This window comes from Helobdella robusta (assembly GCF_000326865.2).
Source record: "Helobdella robusta unplaced genomic scaffold HELROscaffold_3, whole genome shotgun sequence".
In the NCBI taxonomy this organism is placed as follows: domain Eukaryota; kingdom Metazoa; phylum Annelida; class Clitellata; order Rhynchobdellida; family Glossiphoniidae; genus Helobdella; species Helobdella robusta.
Genome location: NW_008704501.1, coordinates 1,100,481 through 1,125,381, shown reverse-complemented (window position 1 = coordinate 1,125,381; position 24,901 = coordinate 1,100,481). Strand labels below are relative to the sequence as shown.

The 24,901-nt window shown below is 32.8% G+C and overlaps 3 protein-coding genes across 3 annotated transcripts in view; 2 read left to right on the top strand and 1 right to left on the bottom strand.

Annotated features, from left to right (window-relative positions):
- Window positions 1-5,685, top strand: part of HELRODRAFT_135705 (hypothetical protein) — a gene marked incomplete at both ends in the record, with an annotated part of 10,532 nt that extends 4,847 nt beyond the window's left edge. The window contains one exon of the mRNA XM_009021041.1: window positions 5,577-5,685. Within this exon, the coding sequence (XP_009019289.1) occupies window positions 5,577-5,685 (109 nt within the window). The remainder of the gene's footprint in view (window positions 1-5,576) is intronic.
- A 3,072-nt stretch (window positions 5,686-8,757) lies between these two features.
- On the bottom strand, window positions 8,758-13,500 carry HELRODRAFT_132254 (hypothetical protein; the record flags this gene model as incomplete). The annotated part of the gene is made up of 3 exons (XM_009021040.1): window positions 8,758-9,477; window positions 10,440-10,549; window positions 13,212-13,500. Coding segments are annotated over 3 exons (1,119 nt in total), but the record flags the coding sequence as incomplete, so codon positions are not given.
- Window positions 13,501-19,338: 5,838 nt separating this feature from the next.
- On the top strand, window positions 19,339-24,004 carry HELRODRAFT_65938 (hypothetical protein; the record flags this gene model as incomplete). The annotated part of the gene is made up of 3 exons (XM_009021039.1): window positions 19,339-19,514; window positions 19,800-19,983; window positions 23,915-24,004. The coding sequence occupies 3 exons, from the start codon at window positions 19,339-19,341 to the stop codon at window positions 24,002-24,004; spliced, it is 450 nt and encodes a 149-aa protein (XP_009019287.1).
- Between the last annotated feature and the right edge of the window lie 897 nt (window positions 24,005-24,901).

The window sequence follows — 24,901 nt, the reverse complement described above, 5'->3', positions numbered from 1 at the left end:
TCTGAGAAAAACCTGTTACCACTAGCCTGGCTTTAAAACGTTCAACAGAACCATCTGGATTGTGTTTTACCTTGTAGACCCATTTGCATGGTATTGCCTTATGACCTTTTGGAAGACTTACCAAATCCCACGTTTGATTTTCCTTTAATGACTGCATTTCACTGTTCATGGCTTTAAACCATTCATCTTTTTCATCACTTTGAATGGCATCTTTGTAGCTCTCTGGTTCAAGTACTTCACTTAATGCAGACATAACGAAAGGATCATAACGAGATGGCTTTTTGATATTATTCCTGTCACGTAGAACCATACCTTTGGTCTTTTGATTACAACAGTCAGATTGATCTTCTTCATCAGATGAAACTGAACTACGGTTGTGAACATCTTCATTAGTGTCATCTGAAATTTCTTCTTTTGAATCATCATTTCTACTACTTGAGTCATTTTCTGATTTGCAATTGATTTGAGGATCTGTTGTAAAATCTTTTTGAGTCTGATGTTCAAATGATGTTGTACATTTCATAGGTTTTTCTTGGAAAACAACATCTCTTGAGAATATCATTTTATATTGATTTTTGAGCCATATACGATAGCGTTCGTCACCATCGTAACCAAGAAGGTAACCTTTTATGGCTTTCTTATCCATTTTTTGACGTTTTTGATCAGGTATGTGAACAAAACATGTAGAGCCAATTATTCTCAAATGGTTAATTTTCGGCTTTTTACCTGTCCAAATTTCAAATGGGCTTTTATCTTCAATCGACGACTTGCCTGTTCGATTAAGTAAATATACTGCAGTTGAACATAACTCAGCCCACATAGCGACTGGAAATTCAAAATCTGGATTTGAGTACTTCAATGTGCGTGCCATTTCTACTATTGTTCTGTTTTCACGTTCACTACCACCATTTTGTTGAGGTGTATATGATGCTGTTAGTCTTTGCGTGATTCCATGGCTGCGCAGGATGTTTCGAACTTCTTCGTTGTCAAACTCACCCCCATTGTCACTCAAAAATTTTTTTACTTTATGACCTTGAGTCGCTGCTTGAGACAAAATATTTTGTAGTGCCTGTTTCACTTCATTTTTGTGTCTAAGAAAAGAAATGAACCTCATTTTGCTGTAATGATCTTTGAAAACAACAAAATATCGTTTACTATTAAATGATTCTGTACTGAAAGGACCACAAACATCTGCTGATAGTAGTTCACCTGGTTTATTGGTTGCATTTCTCTTGCCAAATTTTAACCGATGTGCTTTACCATAGAGACATGGTTCACACAAATCCTTGTCAAGATGAACTTTAATGTTTAACTCCTTTTCTATAACATTCTTTATGTGACGTTTATCTTGATGACCAAAACGTTCATGGTAGAGCTGCACTATTGAATTTTCACTGACTATATTCACTTCAGCCGGTGTATTTGGAGTTAATGAAATCAAGTTTGCCTCATACAAGGAACCATCTACTCGTCTTGTCCCTTGTACTACCACTCGGTTCTTTATACTGAGTTGACATTTGGTTGCATAAGATTCAAACTTGCTGTTTTTTGAATTTTTATCTTGTGCGGCTAATATGGAAAACAGGTTTCTACCTATATTTGGAACATACCAGACATCTGAGAGTTTTATATACTGTTGTTTGTTATTTACTGTTGACAGCATATTTATTTTGCCTCTACCCACAGCAGCAAGAACTTCTTTTCCTGCAGCTTGAACAGAACATGGTGCGACAAACTTCTCAAAAGTAACAAAATTATCTGGATTGTTCGTTAGGTGTTTTGTTGCTCCATTGTCAATATACCACTTAGTGTTGTCTCTCAGTGTTTGATTACTGGCTGACGTGCACAAAATTACATTTGATGTTTCATCATATGCTTTTCTTGGTGTCGCTGAAACATTTTTGGAATTTTTAGAAGGTCTTCCATCACTGACCCACTTTCTACATTGCCTAACCCAGTGTCCAAGTTTATGGCAATAGTTGCAGTTACCAACTGGTTTTGTCCTTCTAGTGAAATCTCTTGATTTGTTGAAACTTGGCTTTTCAACATTTACAACTAAGGCGTTCTGCCTTGATGATTTATCGATTGTGTCGAAAGTCTTTATCTCTCTTTCGAAAGCACAGAGATGAGTGATTAAATCATCTATCGACTGCTTTTCTTCACCTAGCATTAGCCAACTTGATTTGAAATTTTGGAAACTATTTGGGAGAATCTGCATCGCTTTGCATACTAATAGCAGCTCTGGTAGTTTATTTTCTCCCGATGCCTGAAGCCCACTGTTTAATTCATTCCATAAAGTTTTCAATCTTGCAATTTGGCCGGATACATCTACATCCGCTATCCAATTGAAATCGAAAAAATTGCTACAAACTTGGAACAGTTGGTCCTTAGTTGACGCTTCAAAATTTCTTTTTAATTCCTCCCAAACTTCAAACGCTGTGTTCTTGTCCATTATCTTTTGGTATGTATCTTCTGTGACTGCATTTGCAATTACTGATTTGGCATAACTGTTTGCCTTTCTAAAAAGATCTGATTTATTTTTAAAATCTTTTGCCTGTTGCTCTGTTTGGTTTTCTAGAAATTCTGGTTTCGACAACTTCCCATCAATCACATCAAGTGCGCCCTCATGGTAGTCCATGAAATCTCGAACACGACGTTTCCAAATGGGCCAATCGGCTGCGCAACTTAACTGTTTTATTTGAAGCTTTGAATCCATTTCTTCCTTGTCTTTTCAATTTGACCTTTTAATTAGAAGCAAAATATCGATTTTCAGAGAATGAAGAAGCACGTGTTTTTTTTCTTCACTTCAGTCTTCACAAAGGAATCTTCCGATATTTCTTTATTCTAAATTTTCTTCGTCAAATCAATTAATTAAGAAAAACGTTATCTGGGTCCCATAACCTGTTAAATTTCTTATTACGTAAATCGCTTAATTAATTGATACAATATTGAAAGACATTAATAGACAAGAAATAAACTTTGCAACGTTCTCGACTTGTTTATTATCAACCGGATCAACAGAAAAGGAAAAGTGAAGTTACATACAAAGCAAAGAACATTTGGTCCAAAGAAAATAAATGTATATTATAAATCATAATGTTTTAATATAAAACATAAAACTTAACACAAAAGTCACCGCCAGGCTAGTAAAAATATCAACTGGAAGACATTTCTTGACCAGATACAATCTTCGTAGCTGAAGAAAGCAGATAGCATTGAGTTTCGCTACTTGAGGCAACATCGTCAAAGCATTGTCAAACATCACACCCAAGTTTTTGACCTTGTCAGTCGAGATCAACCTATTACCCAATATATCAAAAGTCATACCTCCTAGTGCAGATGAATCTTTCTTAGAATCAAACCATATCAACTCAGTCTTGTCTGGGTTAAGTTTCAAACAATTCAATTTTAACCAATCAATAATACACATAATTAGACCACTAAAAATAGCTTGAACATTTTTTATCAGGCCAGCAGAATAGATTTGAAAGTCATCTGCATACATGTGAACCCCCAGACCATGATCATAAATCAAAGCCGGTAAACCAGACACGTACATGAAAAATAAAACCGGACCCAGCACCGATCCCTGTGGTACACCCGTTTGCAATTCCATCTCATTAGACACCAATCCACCAAAACATACTTTTTGTGCACGATTCGTCAAATATGAAGCGAAGCAATCGAAGCGAAATCAAGCACCACACCACCAATACCAAACGAGACCGATAATCTTGTTAAAAGCACCGCATGATCAACCGTTTCAAATGCAGAACTGAAATCCAAAAGCGCCAACAATACTACATTACCATTATCAACTTGCTTTACTATATCACCAAATTCCTTTAGGAGAGCAGTTTCCGTAGACGAACCAGGTCTGTAAGCCGACAGAACCGACGGCAAGAATCTATGGGTGGATAAATGAATGACCCAACAGACAAGTCAGCACTAGACGTTTAAAGACCTTTGTGTGTGTGTGTGTGTGTGTGTGTGTGTGTGTGTGTGTGTGTGTGTGTGTGTGTGTGTGTGTGTGTGTGGTGTGTGTTCGTTTATGTGCTGAATTTTGTTAGTTCGTTTTAAGAATTATTATAAAAGCTTGTTAGGCATTTAATCATTGTTGGATCTGCACAAACTACAGAAATTAATCTCAGGCCTCTGCTGAACCTCGCAAAACGTAATTCATTTTAATAATTCATTGTATTTATTGACCTATGTTATTTAATAATTATACAAGATGGAACTGGAACGAGAAGTTATATTTAATATGCGAGGAACATTTCGAAACTTTCAAAACTAGCAGTCTCTAGCATCATTAACATGATGGCAATCATCTCCAAGTTGAACATTGAACAATTTTGTGAAACATTTTATATAAATGTAAAAGGTGAATTAAATTTGAATAAATTCAAATAAATTTGATAACTGTAGTATTTGTTAAATAAATTTTGTTGTGTGGATAAATTTAAAAACACAGTTATGAAATGAACCTGGAACTAATTTTGGTTCAATTTTTAAAATGTTTACGTTTATCCGCCATCAGTAAAACAAAAGTATATTTCCAATATATTTTTGAATACGTGAATTGAATTAAAAAATATATCAACTGAACTATCAACTAACAATTTCATGAAGAGCTCTTCCTCCGAGCTCACCTGGGCCAGGCTCCTTCCTCCGAACTTAACCTGGGCCAGACTCCTTTGGCCGTTCTACAAATTCGCACCATCATTTTTTTTAGAATTTTTCTACATAATACTTTGCAGGATTTGTTGAACTGATCACCACGTTCACACAGCATCAAATTACGCTCAATATTTATTATAAAATGTATTCAGACTGAATACAATAATCAGCGTACGATTAAAAGTTGTTAAATGATGTTCTATTCAAATGTATTTATCTAGCGGTGAATTTTGTAATAATCAAAACCATCATCAAACGCTACCGTTGCTTGTTAGTTTGAAGATGATTCTCGTTGGTAGCGAAAATGCACAGAGATGTCAATAAGAAATCTAACATTATGTAATTCAGTTCAATTTTCTTAGAAACAAAACCATAAACATTTTTAAACGAATTTTCGGAACGCGTTATCTGAACGTTCCCAAGAAACAAAAGATGTCACACAAAAGGATGATATGGAAGCGATGAACGTGTGATGATGTCTTTCTGTATAATAATATGAAAGCATTAGTCCAATGATGGCTATGATGATGATGGTGGTGGTGGTGATGATAATCACGTGACTGTGAAACTACTCAGGTGCTTATTCCGACTCATTTTTAAATTTTTATATTAACATGTCGATTAATCTATCAAAAGATTGCCTCATTCGTTCATGCTCCGTTACTTCACACGTTCTTCGTTCGTGGCTCACAATCTCAATCTATCCTAATCCTACTTTACTCATCATCACACAATATTCATTCACCAACACACCATGGTCAACCATCTTTTGTATTATTAATTTCTACCCATCCGTCCATCCAACCGTCCATCCATTCATCCATCCATTTGTCTATCCATTCACCCATCCATCCATCTATCCAATCAACCAACCGTCCATCAATCCTGACATACAGACGCATCTTCAAAGAAGCGTTGAAGCCTTATGACGTGAAAGACGTTATTGAGCAGTACTCTGCTGGACATCTGGACATGCTGACCAGGATTAAAGACTTGCAACTGAGGTATTTCTCTTTTGTATTACTAATTTTAATGAAATATCTAAAACAATAGACATAATTACTAAATTCAGCAAAAATTTTCCTTCTCATGTTATATTTATGCTTCTTTGTGCTTTGATTTTCCCATACTTGATTTACTGTTTTCTTCTTTGGGGCTATAACCCTCTAAGTCACTTAAATCCTTTAATTAAATGTCAAAATTATTAAACTAAAGTACTTTATAATTTAAGAAAATGTGATAATTTAAGTTACCATTCAGTTTTCATTGTTGAAGTTGAAATCGAATTATTATTCGAAAAACAGTCTTTTTACGATTTAATTGAGTATCAAGAATGCTGAAAATTAATATTTTAAAAATCTTCTAATTTAGGCAGATTATTTTACTGACCATAAAGCAAAGAGATGTCACGTAAAAAGTGGAAACATTTTGTCTCCCTAATGTACATAAAGTAACAAACAAATTTTATATTTTCGAGAGAGATCGTAGAAAACCTTAACTACGCTTACGCTTTCACGTTACGTTTTGAGCGTCAGTTACCAGACCACACCAACGTTGCTAGATCAGTAATTCAGTATTGAACGCTGGAATATTTTGAATCGTTTCTGCTTCATAGGAACAAGATTGACTTGAAAAAACGCTTAGTAACACTCGATAGATAGCACCGTGTTTCACAATTGTTTGTTTCAACTCATGAAAACTGCGCTAGGGTTTGTGAATGTTTTACAAAATTGCTTTCAGTGGCCTCCCCTACTTTTTAACTATTTTTGGAACGGCAAGATATTAATATTGATATATGAGAGTGAGGCAAAAATTATTGTATATAAATTTTTTCGACTGTTGCTTTGCGGTGAAAATATAGAAATGCAAAAATTTTTAATCATTACGTTTTGATTGTTGTTTTTGTTAAAACACTTAAAATAAGCAAACAGAAATGCTAAATTTTATTTGGCAACAAAGAGATCAAACATTGATCAGCAATATTCAAAATATTAAAGGAGTGAAGTACAGGTACGTCACCTTTCTAAATTATTGCCAGAACAAAAAAGTCTTGCCCCTTCTTGAGTTGGCGCTTTAATTGCTTCCTAATATTGAACATTTTATTCCATCTTATTTATTCTATTTTATTGTCTTTATCTTTTTCTATATACACTATATATGTGGTGTGTGTGTGTAAGAGGTATGTTTTGAAATTGTAGACTGTTGATAAAACATAACAAAACGCACCAATCAGGCTAGATCTTATAGTAGGACATTCTGGAAATTCTATTAATGACGTCTGCGAGTCACGTGTCAGTATGGCCTCGAGATTCATCAAAGTTGAAAAAAAGGTTTTTTATGTGCAAGTGCATTCATTAAAAAATTAGGATTTTATTTACTACGGTTTTACCATTAATAGTACCGTAATATCTCTGTAATAATATGAGAAAAATATAACTTTAATTTATTTTTACAAATTCATCGCCGCTATTTTGCATTGATTAAGTTAGAATAAATAATGATAAACTGAAACAGATCGACGATATAGACGCCAAATTAGACGCGTTAATTGATCTGTACCGGGAATCCAAAAACGTAGCGAGCTCAACAAACAACAACGATAACCTCAACAACATTATCAGCAACAACAACAGCAACAAGAACGGCAACGTCAACAAAAGCAACGCAGCAGCACCAACTTATCAATCTTTTCTTACAGCCAACACGTTTGCAGAAGAGAAGTGTGCTGAAGATTGCTGCAGGGTACATTCAAAGCATTCTTCTGTCAGACGCGCACATCACTATTCTATTAAAACGACTCCCAGCAAACATTTTCACGGCATGGCCTGCAAACAACTGAGTGAACCAATTTCTGGAGATAACCAATTTTTATCAGTAATTGGTCAATTGCCGCAAGCACACAGTGATAACTTGCCCGATTATTGTCCTTCAGAAACTGGAACGTCTGTTGATACCGATAAATCAAAGTGGGATGATTCGTCTATGCCGCTTTTGAATTTTAACGTTTCTGATTCTAACGATTCAATCATTTCATCGAACAAAGTAGATACCAACCACATCTCTAAAAATTATTACGAGCTTCAACAAACAGCAAACGAATACGGTGTTGAACACGTCAGATATCGGAACTTCAGCAATCCTGTTACTGAAAATAATATTTCTCGTTGTAAAACTAATGGAATTTATACCATCAGTAACAAGGAAAATCAAGAATTTAATTTGAAAAAACAAAACTCTGAAAAGAGTCAAGTGACATCTAAACAAATCGACGCTAGTGAGACAATAGAAAATGACAATCTACCAATTTTAAAATGTTTTTCAGATTATAAAAACGACGAAAAATGTCTTTCGAATTCTTACGATTTGTTATCAACAGATGCAAATGAACTGGATCCACTCATACCAAAAATTTCATTAATTGATTCATCGAGCAACTCGCCAAATAAAACGATAGAAAACACATACGCCTGTTTGAACAGCGAAAACCAGTTTAGCACGTCAAAATATCAAAGACTTTCAAAGACCAGAACAAACCCAATCATCGAAGTATCCAAAACATTGACGAACCCCATCCCACTCTTGGACCCGTTAGTCAACAGACAAGACCAGTACCCATCTATTTTTCTAACGATGCCTTCAAACGAGATGATTTCCCCGGTTGATAATATCTCAGTGCGAGACCACGACGATAACAGTTTCGAGATACCACGCAGCATCTCATCCATTTGCTCTTTTCAAGAATTTTGACTGTGACGTAACATAACTTTTCTTTGAATCATATTCATCATAATTTTTATATTATTCTATGGCATTACGTGTTTTTGATTTCGGCATTTAGTGCATTCAAACATCTGAAGACTTAACGACAGTTGCCTGGTTTATAATTCATTGATTTAATCAACTAAAAAATTTCAGATTTAATTGCTCAGATATTGTTGAACATTTTTTAATAAATTAACCTAAATTAAATTTTTTAATTTTAAATAATCGATCCTCATGAATTAAAATATAAAAACCGGTACCCGAAAAATTAACATGAAAAAAAAATAATATAATTTTTTTATTTCTTTACTATAATTTTCTTTTTGAAAACAAATCGATCCATTTTCTGGTAATTGCTAAATAGTAAGATGAGTCGTGCGGAGAATAGTCAAGATATCGGAAATTTGAATTGTTCCTATTGGGGACTGCCTCTTCTATCTGCGTACCTTCGTGCCACTCATTGAACGATGTTATCGAGACAACCTCAGCTAGGGACTTGTAGGCGTTGGAGAATGCATTTTCATAATATTTGCCGTCGAGACGACTTTTAGTGTTTATATTATTCCACGGCCTTACTTTTTCATCGTTATAACCTGGAGCCACGCTTGGAATAAAAAACATTTGCAATTCACTCTGCTGACCAGCTAAAAACATCCAGTTACTGAGCGATGAACCAAAAGAAAATCCATCGGAGCCAAAATAAGTGTAATATCCGTCGAAACCACCATCTCGCAAGGAGTAGAGATGGTTCCTCTCAACAATCAGCCCAATAAAAATTGCATCATATTGTGTACCTCTAACAGAAATATTGTCTGTACTGTTTCCTCCATAACGCGGATGCAACAAACGTTTCCATTGCTTAACGTCTATCAAATATGAATCGTAAACGTAAAAAATTGGCAGATGTTGGCCAGATTTCTTATGTAACATCCTGTAGAAAGCTGGATGAGACCCATACTTGTCTATTATGTATTTTATATTTTTTCTCATCGTCTTCTCATCTCTCCCCTTGAACGGTTCAATGTGGAAACAAACCTGCAATTGTTTATTTATCTTAATATATAAATGTAATATATAAATAAATAAACATATTATTAATATATATATATATATACATGTATATATATATATATACATATTTTTGTGTGCGTGCGTGTGGGTTTACAACGATTTTGTGGAATTAAAATAATTTATTCATTACAAATTAAATACTATATAACAAATGGGAAAAGTTTAAACTTTATAAATGTGAGTTGATGGGATTATCAATGGGCTAAACTAAAATATCATTTAAAATGCAGATTCTTCACATTTTATTGACATAATTTAATTGACGCATATGCTTAATTAGAGTCACAATGACATGTAAAAAATCTCTAAAAACTAGTCTAATCTAACTCTGCTTTAAAAGTTCCAATTGAATAAATGGTGATATCAGCTGATAATTTTAATTTTTCATAACATTTGTACAAAGAGCTTTATTTGTAGAGACACTTAATTGGGTGATCGTCCTGTTGTGTTCTTGTCATTTTTGTGCTAATACACAGATTAAGGTATTCACTTGTACAAATAATTCTTAGGAAACGATAGCAATCACAAAACGTTGTAACCGATTGGTTTTTAGGAGTCTTTAAAAATTTTATGAAATGCGTATTATTTTCAATATCGAACGTCGTAATAACACAAAAACACTCGTAGAAGGTGGTAAAAAAAACAGCTATAACAAGACTCTTAAGGTTCATGAGAAAACGTTGCAATTAGTTGGTAGACTTTTCATAAAATACTTGATAAAAATACACATCTAACAAGAAACAAACAATCATATTAAACTGGACCGCTTGCTTTCTTTTCTAACTCATGCAAAACAAAAATTGACTTATGTAAAGTAGATTAAAAAAGACAAGTTTTATGGCGAATTCCATAACAACTGCTTTGGTCAATTTCGAGATTAATTTGATAGAATATAAAAATCATTCAGCATAACCAGCTGGACTAACTTTCAGCTGGAAAAGTTGAGCGTGGTCTAAAATGTTCGTCACAAGATCATCCATATCTTCTCCTTCGTCATCATGCGTACCAGGAGGGTACCAGGACAATGCTAAAACACCTACGAAATTTAGTTTAATTTATTGAAACAATTTTTAGCAAATCTTCCCACCACTAATAAATTTAGAAACAGGTAAATATAGATTATGATGACAAGCAAAAGTGTCATACTGCAATTTTGAAGATGTAATAACTAATTGAATGACCTTTAAGTGTTCACATTAAATTAAACAAAGAATTAATATTGTAGGAATACATTATAAACATGCTTGAGCATTTGTCCACATACACAACGTATTAATTCGAACATCGAAGATGGTATAGGAATCCCGAAAAAAGCTTTTTTGTTATATCATGCTTAAATGTTCTAACATATTTAAAATAAATAAAAATTTAAGTTTTGAACGTTTTGAACCCAAGAAACTTGACAATGATTTGCGAGTACCGTTAGAAAAATTAAACAGGAAGCTAACTAATGCGGAGCATGCTATGATTTTCACATATATATATATATATATATATATATATATATATATATATATATATGTATGTGTGTGTGTGTGTGTGTGTGTGTGTGTGTGTGTGTGTGTGTGTGTGTGTGTTGGTAATAGACCATAATTTTTACAATATTCTATAAATTCTACCGAATGTTTGGCGTTAATATGTTTGTAGTTAGAAAACCAAATTGATAATTTCCGATTGTGATGCACGACGTTAATCTTCTCTCAATGATTTTCTCGACAATTTTCAGGGAGTGTTAGAAAACAGACGTATACCCCGATATGATGAACAGTTCAATGGATCACCTTTGCCTTTGTATAGAGGAACTGTCATGCTATAGTTCCATTCAGTCGGCATTGAGCAATTTCTCCAGATTTCACGGCAAAGTTGTAGTAACGTCTGGATACCTGCAGTACCAGATGCTTTGATAATGTCATTTGTGAGTCCAGAGGGCCCTGCTGCCTTTCCATCCTTCATAGCTTTCAGAGCTTCTGTAAGCTCCTCTACAGTGATGTCTGGAATCGGACCTTCGATGGATGGAGCGTCAAAGTTAACATTGATTGGATTTGTTTCGTTTAACAGACGGTTGAAGTATTCTCTCCACTGTAGCTTGATCTCATCTCGTTCAAGAACCTTCTCATTTTTATCATTTTTTATACATGAGGCACCAACTATGTCTTTTTTTGTACGCTTTGCTTGTTTTTCTATACGATACAGAGATTTCATTTGTTCACCTTTACTTTTAGTGAGCCACTCTCTGCACTGATCTGTCCGAGCCAGTGCAACTTGACGTCTTGCGTAGTTGTTCTTCTCACAAAAAATTTTATGGTCATCAACAGACTTTGATTTTTGCCATTGCTTGAATGCAACTTTCTTTTCAGCTATTGCATTTTGTGCACTGTCATTCCACCACCAAATGTCACGTTCATGCTGACGTTTTGTACCAGTTTTCCCACAAACAGTTGCAGCGTTCATCAAAACGGTTTTGTATGTACTACAATCTGTACTGGCTTGCTATTGGTGGTCTAACTGTGTTGCGACGATCTGTTGAAATTTTTCTCGATGAATATTGCTTTTCAGCTTCCACGTTTTGATTCTCCGAGGCATTTGTTTAGACTTATGTTTTGACAGTTCGACAACCAGGTCTGCCACAAGGAGTCTATGTTGGGCGACACATGATTCGCCAGGTATAACTTTGACGTTTTTGAATAGCCTTCGGTGTTGTTGCTTGACAGCGAAGAAATCAATTTGCGTGGCTGATAGTCCACTTTTGTATGTTATGAGATGTTCCAACCTCTTTCTAAAATATGTGTTCAGTAAACAAAACCCGTGACTTTCAGCAAACTCAAGGATGCGGTTGCCATCTTCATTCCGTTTTCCATAGCCAAAACCGCCATGTACGTTGTCAAAACCATCTGTTTTCTCTTCAACGTGGCCATTGAGATCGCCTCCAATCAGGATTGTTTCAGATTTTGGTATTGTTGAGATGGTATCAGAGAATGCAGTCCAGAAGTCATTTTTCATCTCTTCTGATTCGCCTGTCTGTGGAGCGTATGCAGAAAAAATAATCATTGTTTGCTTTTCTATGCGAAGCTTGATCCACATAAGACGTGAATTAATCCTTCTAATATCCAGTACTTCTTGGGCTAGCGGTTCTCTGACAAAAATTCCAACACCATTTTTGGCCGTCTTTTGACCATTCCAGAATAGTTTTTATTTTTTTATATTGTCCTGGGTATGACATAAAACTGCATCCACGCTGCCTTGCGTGCTTTTGAGTGAAAAGCTAGGCTCACTGCTTATAACTGGTGGTTGTCGTCAGGATGAGTGTCCGGATGTAAAAATTTTTCCCCAAATTATTCCTATGCCATCACAAAGAAAAACAACGGCCCCTAGTCCCCAGCAGGCCTTAAGTGGTCAAGGGGTGCCAAGAATCCCTGGGAAGTATATATATATATATATATATATATATATATATATATAATCAATAATATGTATATATATATATATATAGCAACAATTATAAAATCACAATTTAGTCACATTTATGTTCAGAATAGGCAAGAGTATGAGCAAGTTATTTGTGATTCCAGCAGTGATTTGCAGATGGTAATTAATAAAATACTTTAAGACTAAATCATTATTTTTTTAGCTTAATTTTTTTCCATCAACAAAAAGCAAGTAATGATAATTTATAAAAATGATAGTTTTTAAAAACCCACCAATATTAGCATTTCTGATTTGTTTCATGTGGTTGTTGATTATATCAACTGCTTTAGAGCTATATAATCCCAATTTAGGAAAAAATGTGGAACCAATATCATCTGGAGGTTGATGCCTTACATTGAACAATGAGACGTTTGCTGCATTCCATTTTGGTAAAATTCTGTGGTTCCAATGAAGATATTTTCCATTAACTACCGGATTTCCATACCAGGCATAATAAAATACATGAAAGTTATAATTTGGTGTTGTTATCTTTTTGATAATCAAATCGTTCAATATAGATGGGATGGAATGACTCCTATTCCTATTAATACTCAACAAATTGTTGTTGATTGGATTCTCTAGAACTTTTCTATAAATGGTGTAAATATTAATTGCAATGCAAAGGGCAAAAAATAAAACGATATAACGAAGTTTTCGGAGTTTGCAATTTATTAAGCACTTTAAAAATTGCATTGTATACAGTATATATATTAAATATATATATACATATTTAGTATTATTATATGTTAATAAAAATGTTGTTATATTTACGATGAAAGTCCAAAATTATGTTCCAAAATATATTATTTATTTTGGTTCAACAGAATTATCAAATAATATTGAAAATCAAACATACTGTAAAAATATTATAAACTATATTAATTTGCCTGATAAATGACAATGTTCCAGAAAATAGTTTAGTTTAAGTGTAGTCTAAATAAAAATTAAAGAACAGCCAGACTATCACCATATTTAATCTCGAGTCTAAAGTTTATACATGACAAATTGTTAATAAATTGACTAAAATCTTTATTTAAATTACTTTTAAAATGCCTGAATCTTATATATTATAATGATAAAAAACATATCAAAAACCCAAGTAATGAAAAGCTAAACAAAATTAATTCCTATTTCAAATTTTCAGTACAACTAATAATCTGGTAACTAAATAAGAGAATTTTATAAAACTTTTAATAAAATTTCATCATATAATTTCGAAAATTTCAAGGTTTATTAATTTGATTAATTGACTATAAATTATGTATAAAATTATATCATTTTTTATAGTCTTTCGATTATTAACTTAACAGTTTAGACTAGACTCCCATTAAGAAGGCTAAGAGTGTAAGATTCACTCTAAAACTAACCTCTAAAGTCTAACTATATAAAAAAAAGTTTTATAACTGAGTTTGGTAGTTAAGATGTTAGGTTGTTAGAGATAGTATGATTATATATAATTATAAAAGTATAATAAATTAATTAAGAAATATTAATAAGAGCTACAGTCGGTTTTAACTATTTATTAATATTTAATTTAACTACTAACTTTGTAAAATTAATTTTAGGTTTTTATATTTTTATAAATATTTTTGTATTAAATTTAATTTTCAAATTATTAAAAATTAAATATATAACACACAAAAATAAATCATCATCTTTAATTTCTTCAATTTTTTTCTATATTATTATTACATTTTACTTTATTATATTATTTTATTATTATTATGTTATTATATTATAAATATTATATTTCTATTCTATCTTTTATTTTTCATTATATAACAATATTTTAAATAAAATTAATATTAAATATTTTATTGTTAATATTCCAGTCACTGGGAAGTTTTTTTTGATAAATTATTCATCCAGGTACAAGACTTTTTCAATGTAAACATTTGACGTAAATTAGCAATCAATAAAGCGCTAAGATTTGCCCGATTGCCGATAAGCAGACTGCAGTTGTCAACGAACTTACGATTCATCGATATTTAAAAGTTAATTTTATTGAAACTACACATTCAAACACTATTGGTAAAATGCGAACTCAAAAAACTCACATTCAAAAATGTGTATTATATATATACATGTATACATAAAGAATATATGTATGTTGTTAACAATTAACTTAGAATTTGCTAGTTAAGAATCATGTAGGGTATTATAAAAAATACGCCAACTAGTTTTATCAAGTTTGCCTTACTAGACCAATTGATTCAACGACTGATAAAATTCGAGAATTTACGTCTGGCACTTTATACGATTCAGAACTTACTTCAAGAATTTTGAACCAAGCAAAGGAATTGAACGGCACTTGACCTTAGAGTGTTTGTCACTAGATCCTATTTGTGACCCTGGTCGATCATATCCCTGTACCAATTATAAGATATGCGACGCCAAAGACGTATCACTCCTATGCTCCAATGATGGTGAAAACAAAATAAGGCTACAGCGTTATAAAATATCCCTGCAAAACCATTTACAAGGAGCCTGGCAGCTGTCCCAATCTCCACCACCACAGGGACCTAACGTGCCGCCAAGCCATAATATTTAACTGTTAATTTTGCCAAAAATAAACTAATAACCATTTTTTAAGATGTTTTGTTAACATTTATATTTCTATAATATACAAAAATCGATCATAAAATATTAGCAAGACAAAACAAATTTTAAAAAATATATTAACTTATCACAGCATAAACTTTACAAGACAGCATATATTTTATGACACCCTAGGCATCGGAGAAGCACTTTTTCATAAAATTGAACAAGCCTAAATAATCATATCAGATATTGTCAATAAGTTTAAAATTTTAACCCTGACAATAATAAATTACTATAAAATTCAGTGTGAATGAATCAAAAGTACCAGGTATTAGATTAGACAATATGTACAAACAATTTCCTGAGAATATTTCCTCTGCAACTCTATACTATACATTTGATTTACAATGATAATGAACATTACATATCAAAATAATAATACATTCAGACCACACTTTGAACACTAATGGCAATGTCATGATCAAACGGTTAAAGATATGACCGGTCTTGTGAGCATGTCCAATGCTTCTCGAATTTGTGTTGAACACGAAACAATATTGTCTTCTGATGAATAAAGTGATGTGTCAAGTTCAAAACCATCATCATTTTCTATGCTGTCACTGAAGTATTCTGCTGACGTTAATGTGCTATATGAAGGTATATCTGAGTCGGGAATTACATGGTCATTAGGCTGTTGTCGTGCAATAACATCATTATTCGTGGATTGGTCGAGACGACACATTTCAAATGAATTTAACAGACTATTGGTTGTATCAATCGAGTCACCCAAAAAATTAACTGAGTCATTTGACATGTCAACACGAGGTTTTTTTGAAGAACTGACACCATCTTCCTCATCACTATTTTTCCTTTTTGTTCCTTTAACTTGGTTTGGAGTGTGTTGTTGAAAATCGTATTCAATTTTTTTTGTTTCTAAATTGGCGCTGATATGATTTTTATCCTGATCAAAACCTGACATGTCTTCGTTGTTTGATATTCGATCGTCTTCTAAAAAATCAGGAAGCTCGCAGGAATCTCGTGATCCGTGTAAGTTGGAACCGTCGGTATGAACCGATAGATGTTTACAATCGGAGCTTAACTGACTGAGGGCCAGCGAACGAGCGTTCACGATAACATTGGCCACCATCAGACTTTTGTGTAACCGTAAGCCCCCTCGTTGATGTTTTGATGAAGCAATTTTTCCTAAAGATATCGAAATAAGATGGTGAGCATCGGTCGACATTATGTAATTGTTGTTAATCCCAAATTTGTAAAACCAAATTAAAAATTTCGAATAAAATATACTATTAAAAACGAAAGATTTGATCAAACAATTGTAAAATATGCTGCTATGTGGACGTAACGATTTCGTCAAAACCGTAAATGCGTAAATGAATGTACTTTTGCCTAACAATGACTACACGCGCTACAAAACCAACCAATTGTGTTACAGCGACCTATTTATCTCGAAGCTGATTCGTTTATATGTTAATTTTTCAGCCAATGGAAAATTTCTTAATGTTGACCTAAATTTTATTATGCGTCATAGAAATATTTTTAGCAGTAAATTATGACGTTAATGTTTCATGCGATTTTCTCTTGAAAATTTTTTAATTGTTTTCTGAAAAATAATTGAAATAATTAAAACTTAGAAAAATAGAATAAATTTGTTTTTGAAATTTATTGCATAAAATTGAATAATGTAACAAAATTTTAAATTTAATAAGCAGCTAGATTCGTATTCGCAAGTATATTTAATTTATTTTACCTAGATGTTATGTCACAGCTAGCCACAACGAGTTAATGAGATATCGCAACAGCGTGTAATCCGAGTTTTACCACCTCCGAAAATCCTAAAGTTATTTATATACCAGTATTTTGTACACACACTCACACACACAACACACACTCACTGTTTATGTGCACTACACATTTGATTTGTGTCATGTGTCGTAGTTATTGATTATTTTATTTTGTGTGTGTATGTACTGTTCAGCACAGATATGTGTCGCCTGTAAGTAAAGGCAATCAACTCGGTATTAAATCATTTTAAGCTCTGCATAAAAGAGACTATTAGTTGCACAGTTTAAGAGTAAGAGTGACAAAGTGTAGTTTAAGAGTGACAATGTTTATTTAGAAAAATGCACGTGAGATGGACGGAGATTTGGTCTGCGTTCGAACCTAATCGGATGACTGCAAAGCAAAACAAGATGGTCTGTTATGTCGCTATCTCGTGTTGTCGCTTACTATTAAAAAAATTAATTACCAAAAAATTGGAATGCTATTTTTAAAATAGTTTTTGTAAGAATATTTCATAATGGATATGTACAAGCAGATATGTGCATCGCTTTATTTTTATTACGTGTGATGCTCCACTACTGCGTTTTTTCGTTCATTATGCGTGAAGTCATTGTTCTCTTGCTTCCAGTTGAGCATTCAATAGGAGAGATACAACTCCACCTTAAAATTTCATAAGTTATAATGAAAAAGTTTTCAGTTTGTGGCCCTCCCGTCAAAGTTGTCTAGATTAGCCCTTGCACGCATCCATGGTCACCGAGTTAGCTCAGTCGATAGGAGAGACATGTCTCGCGCTGCTATTACGTGATGACATGGTTCGAATACTGTCTGTCCGATACTCAAAGACCATCATACCATCAATCTAAATTAATGTTTGTGCGTGCGCGCGTGCGTGTTTGTTTGTTGTGTGAACGCATGTACAGTACAAATTTTTATTTATATGTAAAATGATTTTTAAATTCTATGCATTATGATGTCATGATGCAAAATATGGTTTTTGCTTCAGTAACGGTTATAAACTACATTTTCTTTTCATAAAAAATGACGCTACCGATCGAGATAATAATATAAAGTGTTTATTAACTGGCAATTTAAAAAAAAACGCTAGACAAATTTTTTTCTCGGCTTTATTTAATTAAACGTTATTTTAACACGATACATAAGTATTTACATAATATAATATAATCTTTTCGCGTTTTTAATTTATTTCGAATGGCTGAGCACGATTTGAACATAGATCTTGGAACGAACGAGTTAGATCACGCTGAGAAGAGTTTGAAGACAAAGAAAGTTCAGATCATAGACTTATCAGTTCAGGAGGAAAACGAGACAAATGCCAATGTGAGGTTGAAGCAAGGACAAGTAAGAAATTATTTCACTCGTTAAATTCAAATTTACACTTGAAATGAATTAATGGTTTGTTGGATATGTTTTACAATGTTGCAAAAATATTTATAGTTATAAGATTCCGTTGATGGACGAAACAAATCTAAAAAAATACATGTCTACATTTCAAATGTAATTTAAAATGCATTGAAATATAATTTTTTTATTATTATTCTTTAAAAAAATTAGGATCTAACAGGAGCAGAAACTGTTACAGAGTGCAAGGCAGTAGTATAAAATTAAATGAAAAAATAAATGAGTAAATAATTAAATAAATAAAAACGGAGAAAGAAAAATGATTAAACATGGAATGTATTGAAAGTTGAATTGTCAACATAATTATTTTCTAACAAAATTGTGATTTGAGAGAAAACAAAAATAAAAACAACATTTTTGCATATTTGTTTAAATTAATGACATAGCTATAATAATTTTAACACAGCATTAAACAATTAACATCCATCCACACAGAATCGCCCAAACACGGGTTACGCAAGTGCCAAAGAAATGTTAATACAAAGCATCAAAAAAGACAACACTTCCGACAAAATGAGTTTTGCTACCGGCTTGCATTCCAGCTCTGCAGAAGCCGAAGGCATCGATGAAATGCTGGAAGAACTTCTGGATCAGTTGGATATGCCACAACTTCCTGACAAACTTTTAGAAGAGTACACGGAGATTTACACACTGATCGATCCGAAAAATGATGGATACATCGACGCCCCCAAGCTCTTCAAAGCTCTGCACACTGTCGGATTTGAACCAACGGAGGCCGAAGTCATGGATATCATTGATGCCGTTGACGTTAACAAGTATAACAACTGAACGTACACGAATTTTATAAAAGTTAAAATTCACCAAAAAAATTAAAAGTCTCCAAAAACTTAGAGTTTTTTTTTAGAAATGTTTAAAAAATAAAAATAAAGTGCAAAAATCTGATGCGATGAGCATTTTTTGTAAATGTTTATTCCAAATATTCCATTGTTTGGGATTTAAACATCACGTCAAACGAAAGTAGTCATTTAATTAGTTAAACAGTTACATTAGCAGTTTAATAATATCACTTACCTAATATGTTAACAATATAATTAATGCAGATCAGAAAAGATAGAGTTTGTTGAGTTGGTGGATATGATGTTGTCTAGGGACCAGCCTACCCTGACTGATAAGGAACTGAGAGATGCCTTCTGCTTATTCGATGCTGATGAGGATGGTATCATCAGTGCCGACGATGCCAAGCCAATTTTTTCCAGGCAAGAAATCGTAACATTTTCTTACAAAGTTTATTAAACATACATAATATGCATTACACAGAGGGGTAGCTATTGGATTTAAAAAAAATTTATATTGCTATATAACGGCTTTTTCAAAAAATTTATGCATGGGATTAACATAAATGAATTGAACTATAGCACATGATCCCGATTATTGACCTGAAAGCTTATACGTCGTTGAACCTTATTTTGTCTTTTACATGTTATTCGTAATCATTTATTCATTCGTGATCATTACTCATAGGTGTCTTTGATTGAAGTTTCATTTTTTTGTATATATTACTAAATATGTGATGTCATGTCAATTTTGCTCTTGCTTTTATTAAAATGTATACACAAGTTAGGCAGGGCTTTTCCAATAACTAATTTCAATAGTGTCTCGTGACAGGGTGTTAAAGTTGAATCTCAATTTTACCGAACTTGACTTTAAGCTCTCAGTTAATTTGTTCAAATTTGCATTTCGTGCTTTAAATAACACTTTCTCTTAAAATTAAATCTATTTAAAAAAAATTTTATTATCAGTTTATATAGCTAATCATAATTCTTCAGAGAAAAAGATTGCATTTGTTTACTAGAAAAATATACTGAATAGCAATTAATTAATTTTTGCATCTATGTGCAGCTTAAAATAGGGGAGAGTGGGGATGCTTGAGACACTTTCCGTCCAAACGTAAACAAAATGTAATGCCCTTCATCATTAAACACTTAAGAATTTCAGTTAGAGGTGGGTCTACTGAATAAGATTTTACAACCTCATGCAACATTGTGAGTCATTCTAGACGACAGTTTCAAAAGTTTTACAGGTACCTAAATGTCTCAACCATCCCTGCTACTGTACTGGTTGAGACAGCAGGAGTCATGCTTGAGACACCATTTAACTCATTGATATTTCAAAAGTTAATATTCCTTGCTTTTGTTTTATGGCTTGCAGAAGTTATTAGCAAGAAAACATTATTTTATGACATATTATTTAGAAAATATTATAGGATAAATTGTTATTGAATTTCACCAAAATCAAATAAAATTAATTTGAAAAAAATAAAGTTTCGACAAAATATTTATTTCAAATTGCACTTTTCACAAACAAAATTTTGTTCTGTCTTTGAAATACCAGCACAAGCAGTATGTGCCCATTCTTTACATTTTCCCTGGCATTTAATCCAGCTTTCACCATTTGTAGAAGAAGACCATGAAGAACAACAATAAAGACACAGAGCATCATCATCATCACCATTATTTTTGCAGCCAGAATTGCTTGAAAATTTCAATCGCCTGCGACTTTTCTTTTCACATTTTACTTTTTTTTCTGTTTATTTGTCTTCTTTTTTCTTGTCTTTGAGAAATTTCATTTTTAATTGGAGTATCTGTTAAAATCCTCGTTTTACCTAGCCTGGGGTGTTTACCTTTCAGTTTCCTAGGTGGAGCAACTGGAAATGGCCTGATGTCTTCAGGTTTAAATATTGTAGCGATCTCATCAAGAACATTTTTGCAAGTTTCAATAATGTTATTCAATTGGGGATTTGATGATTCACTTGGTTTGTAGGCACTATCCTGCTGTGAAAAAACTTGATCTGTAGACTCTAAATTTTTTCAAACTGTTAGCATTCACAGCTTCACAATCCGTCAATGTTTCATCTGGTGCACCATTGAATCTATCAGTTACTTTGGATGGTAGAAATTCTTCTTCAGCAAAAATATCTGAATTATGTGGCCAAAATGCCTGTAACTTTGAATCCGGAAGTGATGTTTTCAATAGTCATTGCACTTTTGTATGCTTTTGCCACCAGTCCCGGTATATCATAAATGTCTGGTCGATGAGCAGTATTATTAATCATAAAGTCTTTTAATGCAGTGTTGTAATACCTTTTAAATGGACCGTAAACAGTACGATCAAGAGGTTGTAGTTTGTGGCTACAATGAGGAGGGAAACTGAGCATAACTATTCCGTTGTTCTTGGCATAATCGATTGCTTCTATAGACAAGTGTGATTCATGGTTATCCAAGAGAAGGAGCACAGGTGTCTGAATGGAACATCTTACCTTGAAAAACAATTATTGATTTGAATTTACCTTAAAATATGTAATTTGAATAACAAATCATTATTTCTAAACAAATTTATAATTAAAAACTCACATGATGAACAAAATGTTTCAGATACATTAAGAAGCTTTCTGAAGTCATCCATCCACTAGGATGACTAGTTCCTATGCAACAAGCAGGTCCAAAATTTATAAAATGACTTTTGAAATGAACCCTCGGAAATATGAACATCGGAGGTATTGCTTGACCAATGGCATTAATAGCACAACAAACTGTAACCAGTTTGCCTCGATCCTCACTACCCGTAATTGCTCCAACTTGCTTTTGTCCTTTTGGTGATAAAACTTTTATCACACATTGAACTGTTGTGCAACCAGTTTCATCGATGTTATAAATATTATTCGGTAGAAAATTATGACGAGCCTTTATGTCTTCTAGATTTAAAAAAAAGCAGCAACATTTGTTTTATTAAAACAAGACGCTCTTCCCATTGACGTTGTTTCTGGTTTTCGAATTGAAATTTGATCGTTTTGTTGAATTTGAAATTTGATCGAATTGATCGTTTCAAGAAACCATCAAACCAATCCTTCCCGGCTATCTGTCCTGAATGCCAATTATCTGGAATATTATTCTTATTTTTAATAGTCATTTGATATGCCAGTTTTCTCATTTCCATTGCCGTCAGACCATAATACATCTTACATGATGTAATTAAATAATTACAAAAAATCAATTCTTCTTCTAATGTGAAAACTCTATGATTTCCCCAAAAACCAATCATAGGTGAATTTTCATTATTTGTAAATCTCTTTTTAATTGTAAACATATCGGGATAATGTAGTTTTGTCTATCTCAAACTGTTTGGCCACTTTTCTCAACCCTTCTCCATTTTTTACCATTAGAACAGCTTTGCGTACAATTTCCAAACTATACTTCCCTCTTTCTGTTTTTCGAATATGAGTTTGTGGCATGTCTTCCAAAATAAATATAATAAATTAAATAATGCTAATAAAAATAAATAAAAAAAAACAAATAATTTATGTTATATTCAATTAATTTATCAGATAAATTAATACAAAACAAACCAACTTAAATTTATATTTACTGATTATATAACCAAAAGGTAAAGAGTTATAAAGACCACATAATAATTAATTATTCAGGGTTGATTGAGATGTCTCATTCAACCCTTTAAATGATTGTCTCAACCATCCCCAACTGAGGTTTAGGTTATAAAAGTTCTATTAACTTTTTTATTGTCATTGTTTAAGTGACAATATTATACGAGAAGAATCACTAAATAAACAATAAAATTAATAATAGCAAACTGTATTTAAAAAAACAAAATTAATGTAAAATAAAACGAAAAAATGTGATCACCTAAATTTTACTTTCGAGGTCCAAAAACAGTTTTTTCAGTCCGGAAGCTAAAAACGTGCATGAAATTTGATCCGCTTTTAGATAAACATAAATGACATGATATTCGACAAAGATAAACTAAAAGAGTACCCTTAAAGCGCATGATTTTCTTATTATTGACCTGTCCCATCCAACCCTTTGTGTCTCAACGCGGCTGTGTAAAAATAAAAAATACTACTGATTTTTCAGTTATTGATTTTCCAGTTATAATCTTTATAATTTGGTCAATTTTGCCCAAATGCCTTATAAGCGGAATTCTCAAATTTTTTATGTTTTGGTTTTTGGAGCCGCTTTGGCTGTTTGCTTATGAGGTAAACGTACTACCGCTTTGACAGTTGTTCCGTGCTGCTTTTTTCGAAGATCTCTTCCGTGTGTTAATGTGACTTGCTAAAATAAAAGCATGCAGCTTGCTGTTGATAAATAAGAAAAATGTATGTGGAAAAACACGATTCAGGTTTGGGTACGACCTCGATGACGAGGAAATCAACGACATCATCGCCGTGGCAGACTACAACAAGGATGGCCTTGTAACCATGGAAGACTTCATCACCGCCGTCAAGAGGGTCTGACATAATATTTGATTATATAAATAATACTTCGAATTTTATTGCGGTAATTTAAAAATTTTTAAAATCGAATGGATGGAAAAAAGAAACTATTGGGTACGGCTTTATTGAAGTAGGCTATCTGTAATAAGTGAAAATCAATAAATATGGTTTAAATTATTGAAATGAATGATGTAGAAATTTTTTTACTATGATATTTGATACTTTGATATTTGAATGAAATAACATTTTGATAAAAGTGAATAACAAAGTAGGATTGCTATTTGAAGTAATAAACCGATTGACTCAGTATTAACGATGATTGTCCATATTTGAAACAGCAAAACGAAAAGCCTTTCAAGTCATTTGACTGGGAAGAGATAATGAAGGACGATGACAAACCAATCGGAGCAGCATATGAACCCAGACTTGAAGACGATTACTTTGATGAGGTTGATGATGAAGAAGAGGAGGAGGAAGAAATCGTTTCATAATGCACTTGCTTAATTGTTTTCATATTCACCTGTACAGAAAACTTTGCGTGTTAATTATTTTGATTTAAATCGGCATTGGCTGAGTTTTGATTGTACGTATTTGCAACGTAGATAGTTTTAATATTATAGTTTTTCTATATTTAAGGTTTGTAAAAGTATAGAATGGATAAAACATACATATGTTGTGTTGGAATAAAAATTATTTCATATCTGAATAGAATATTCAACTATGAAAGCTATCTCTAGACAAAACTTCATAATGGATATCACGATAAGACATTCAATGGGTGCACTATTCGATCCCTTATTATGTAAGTGAGACATGAAGGCATTGAAAATTGAAATGAAATTACGTTAAATTTATCTTCGCTGATTCAAGTCCATCCAGTCTAAAAGTATAATGTGACGCAATTATAAAAAAATAAAC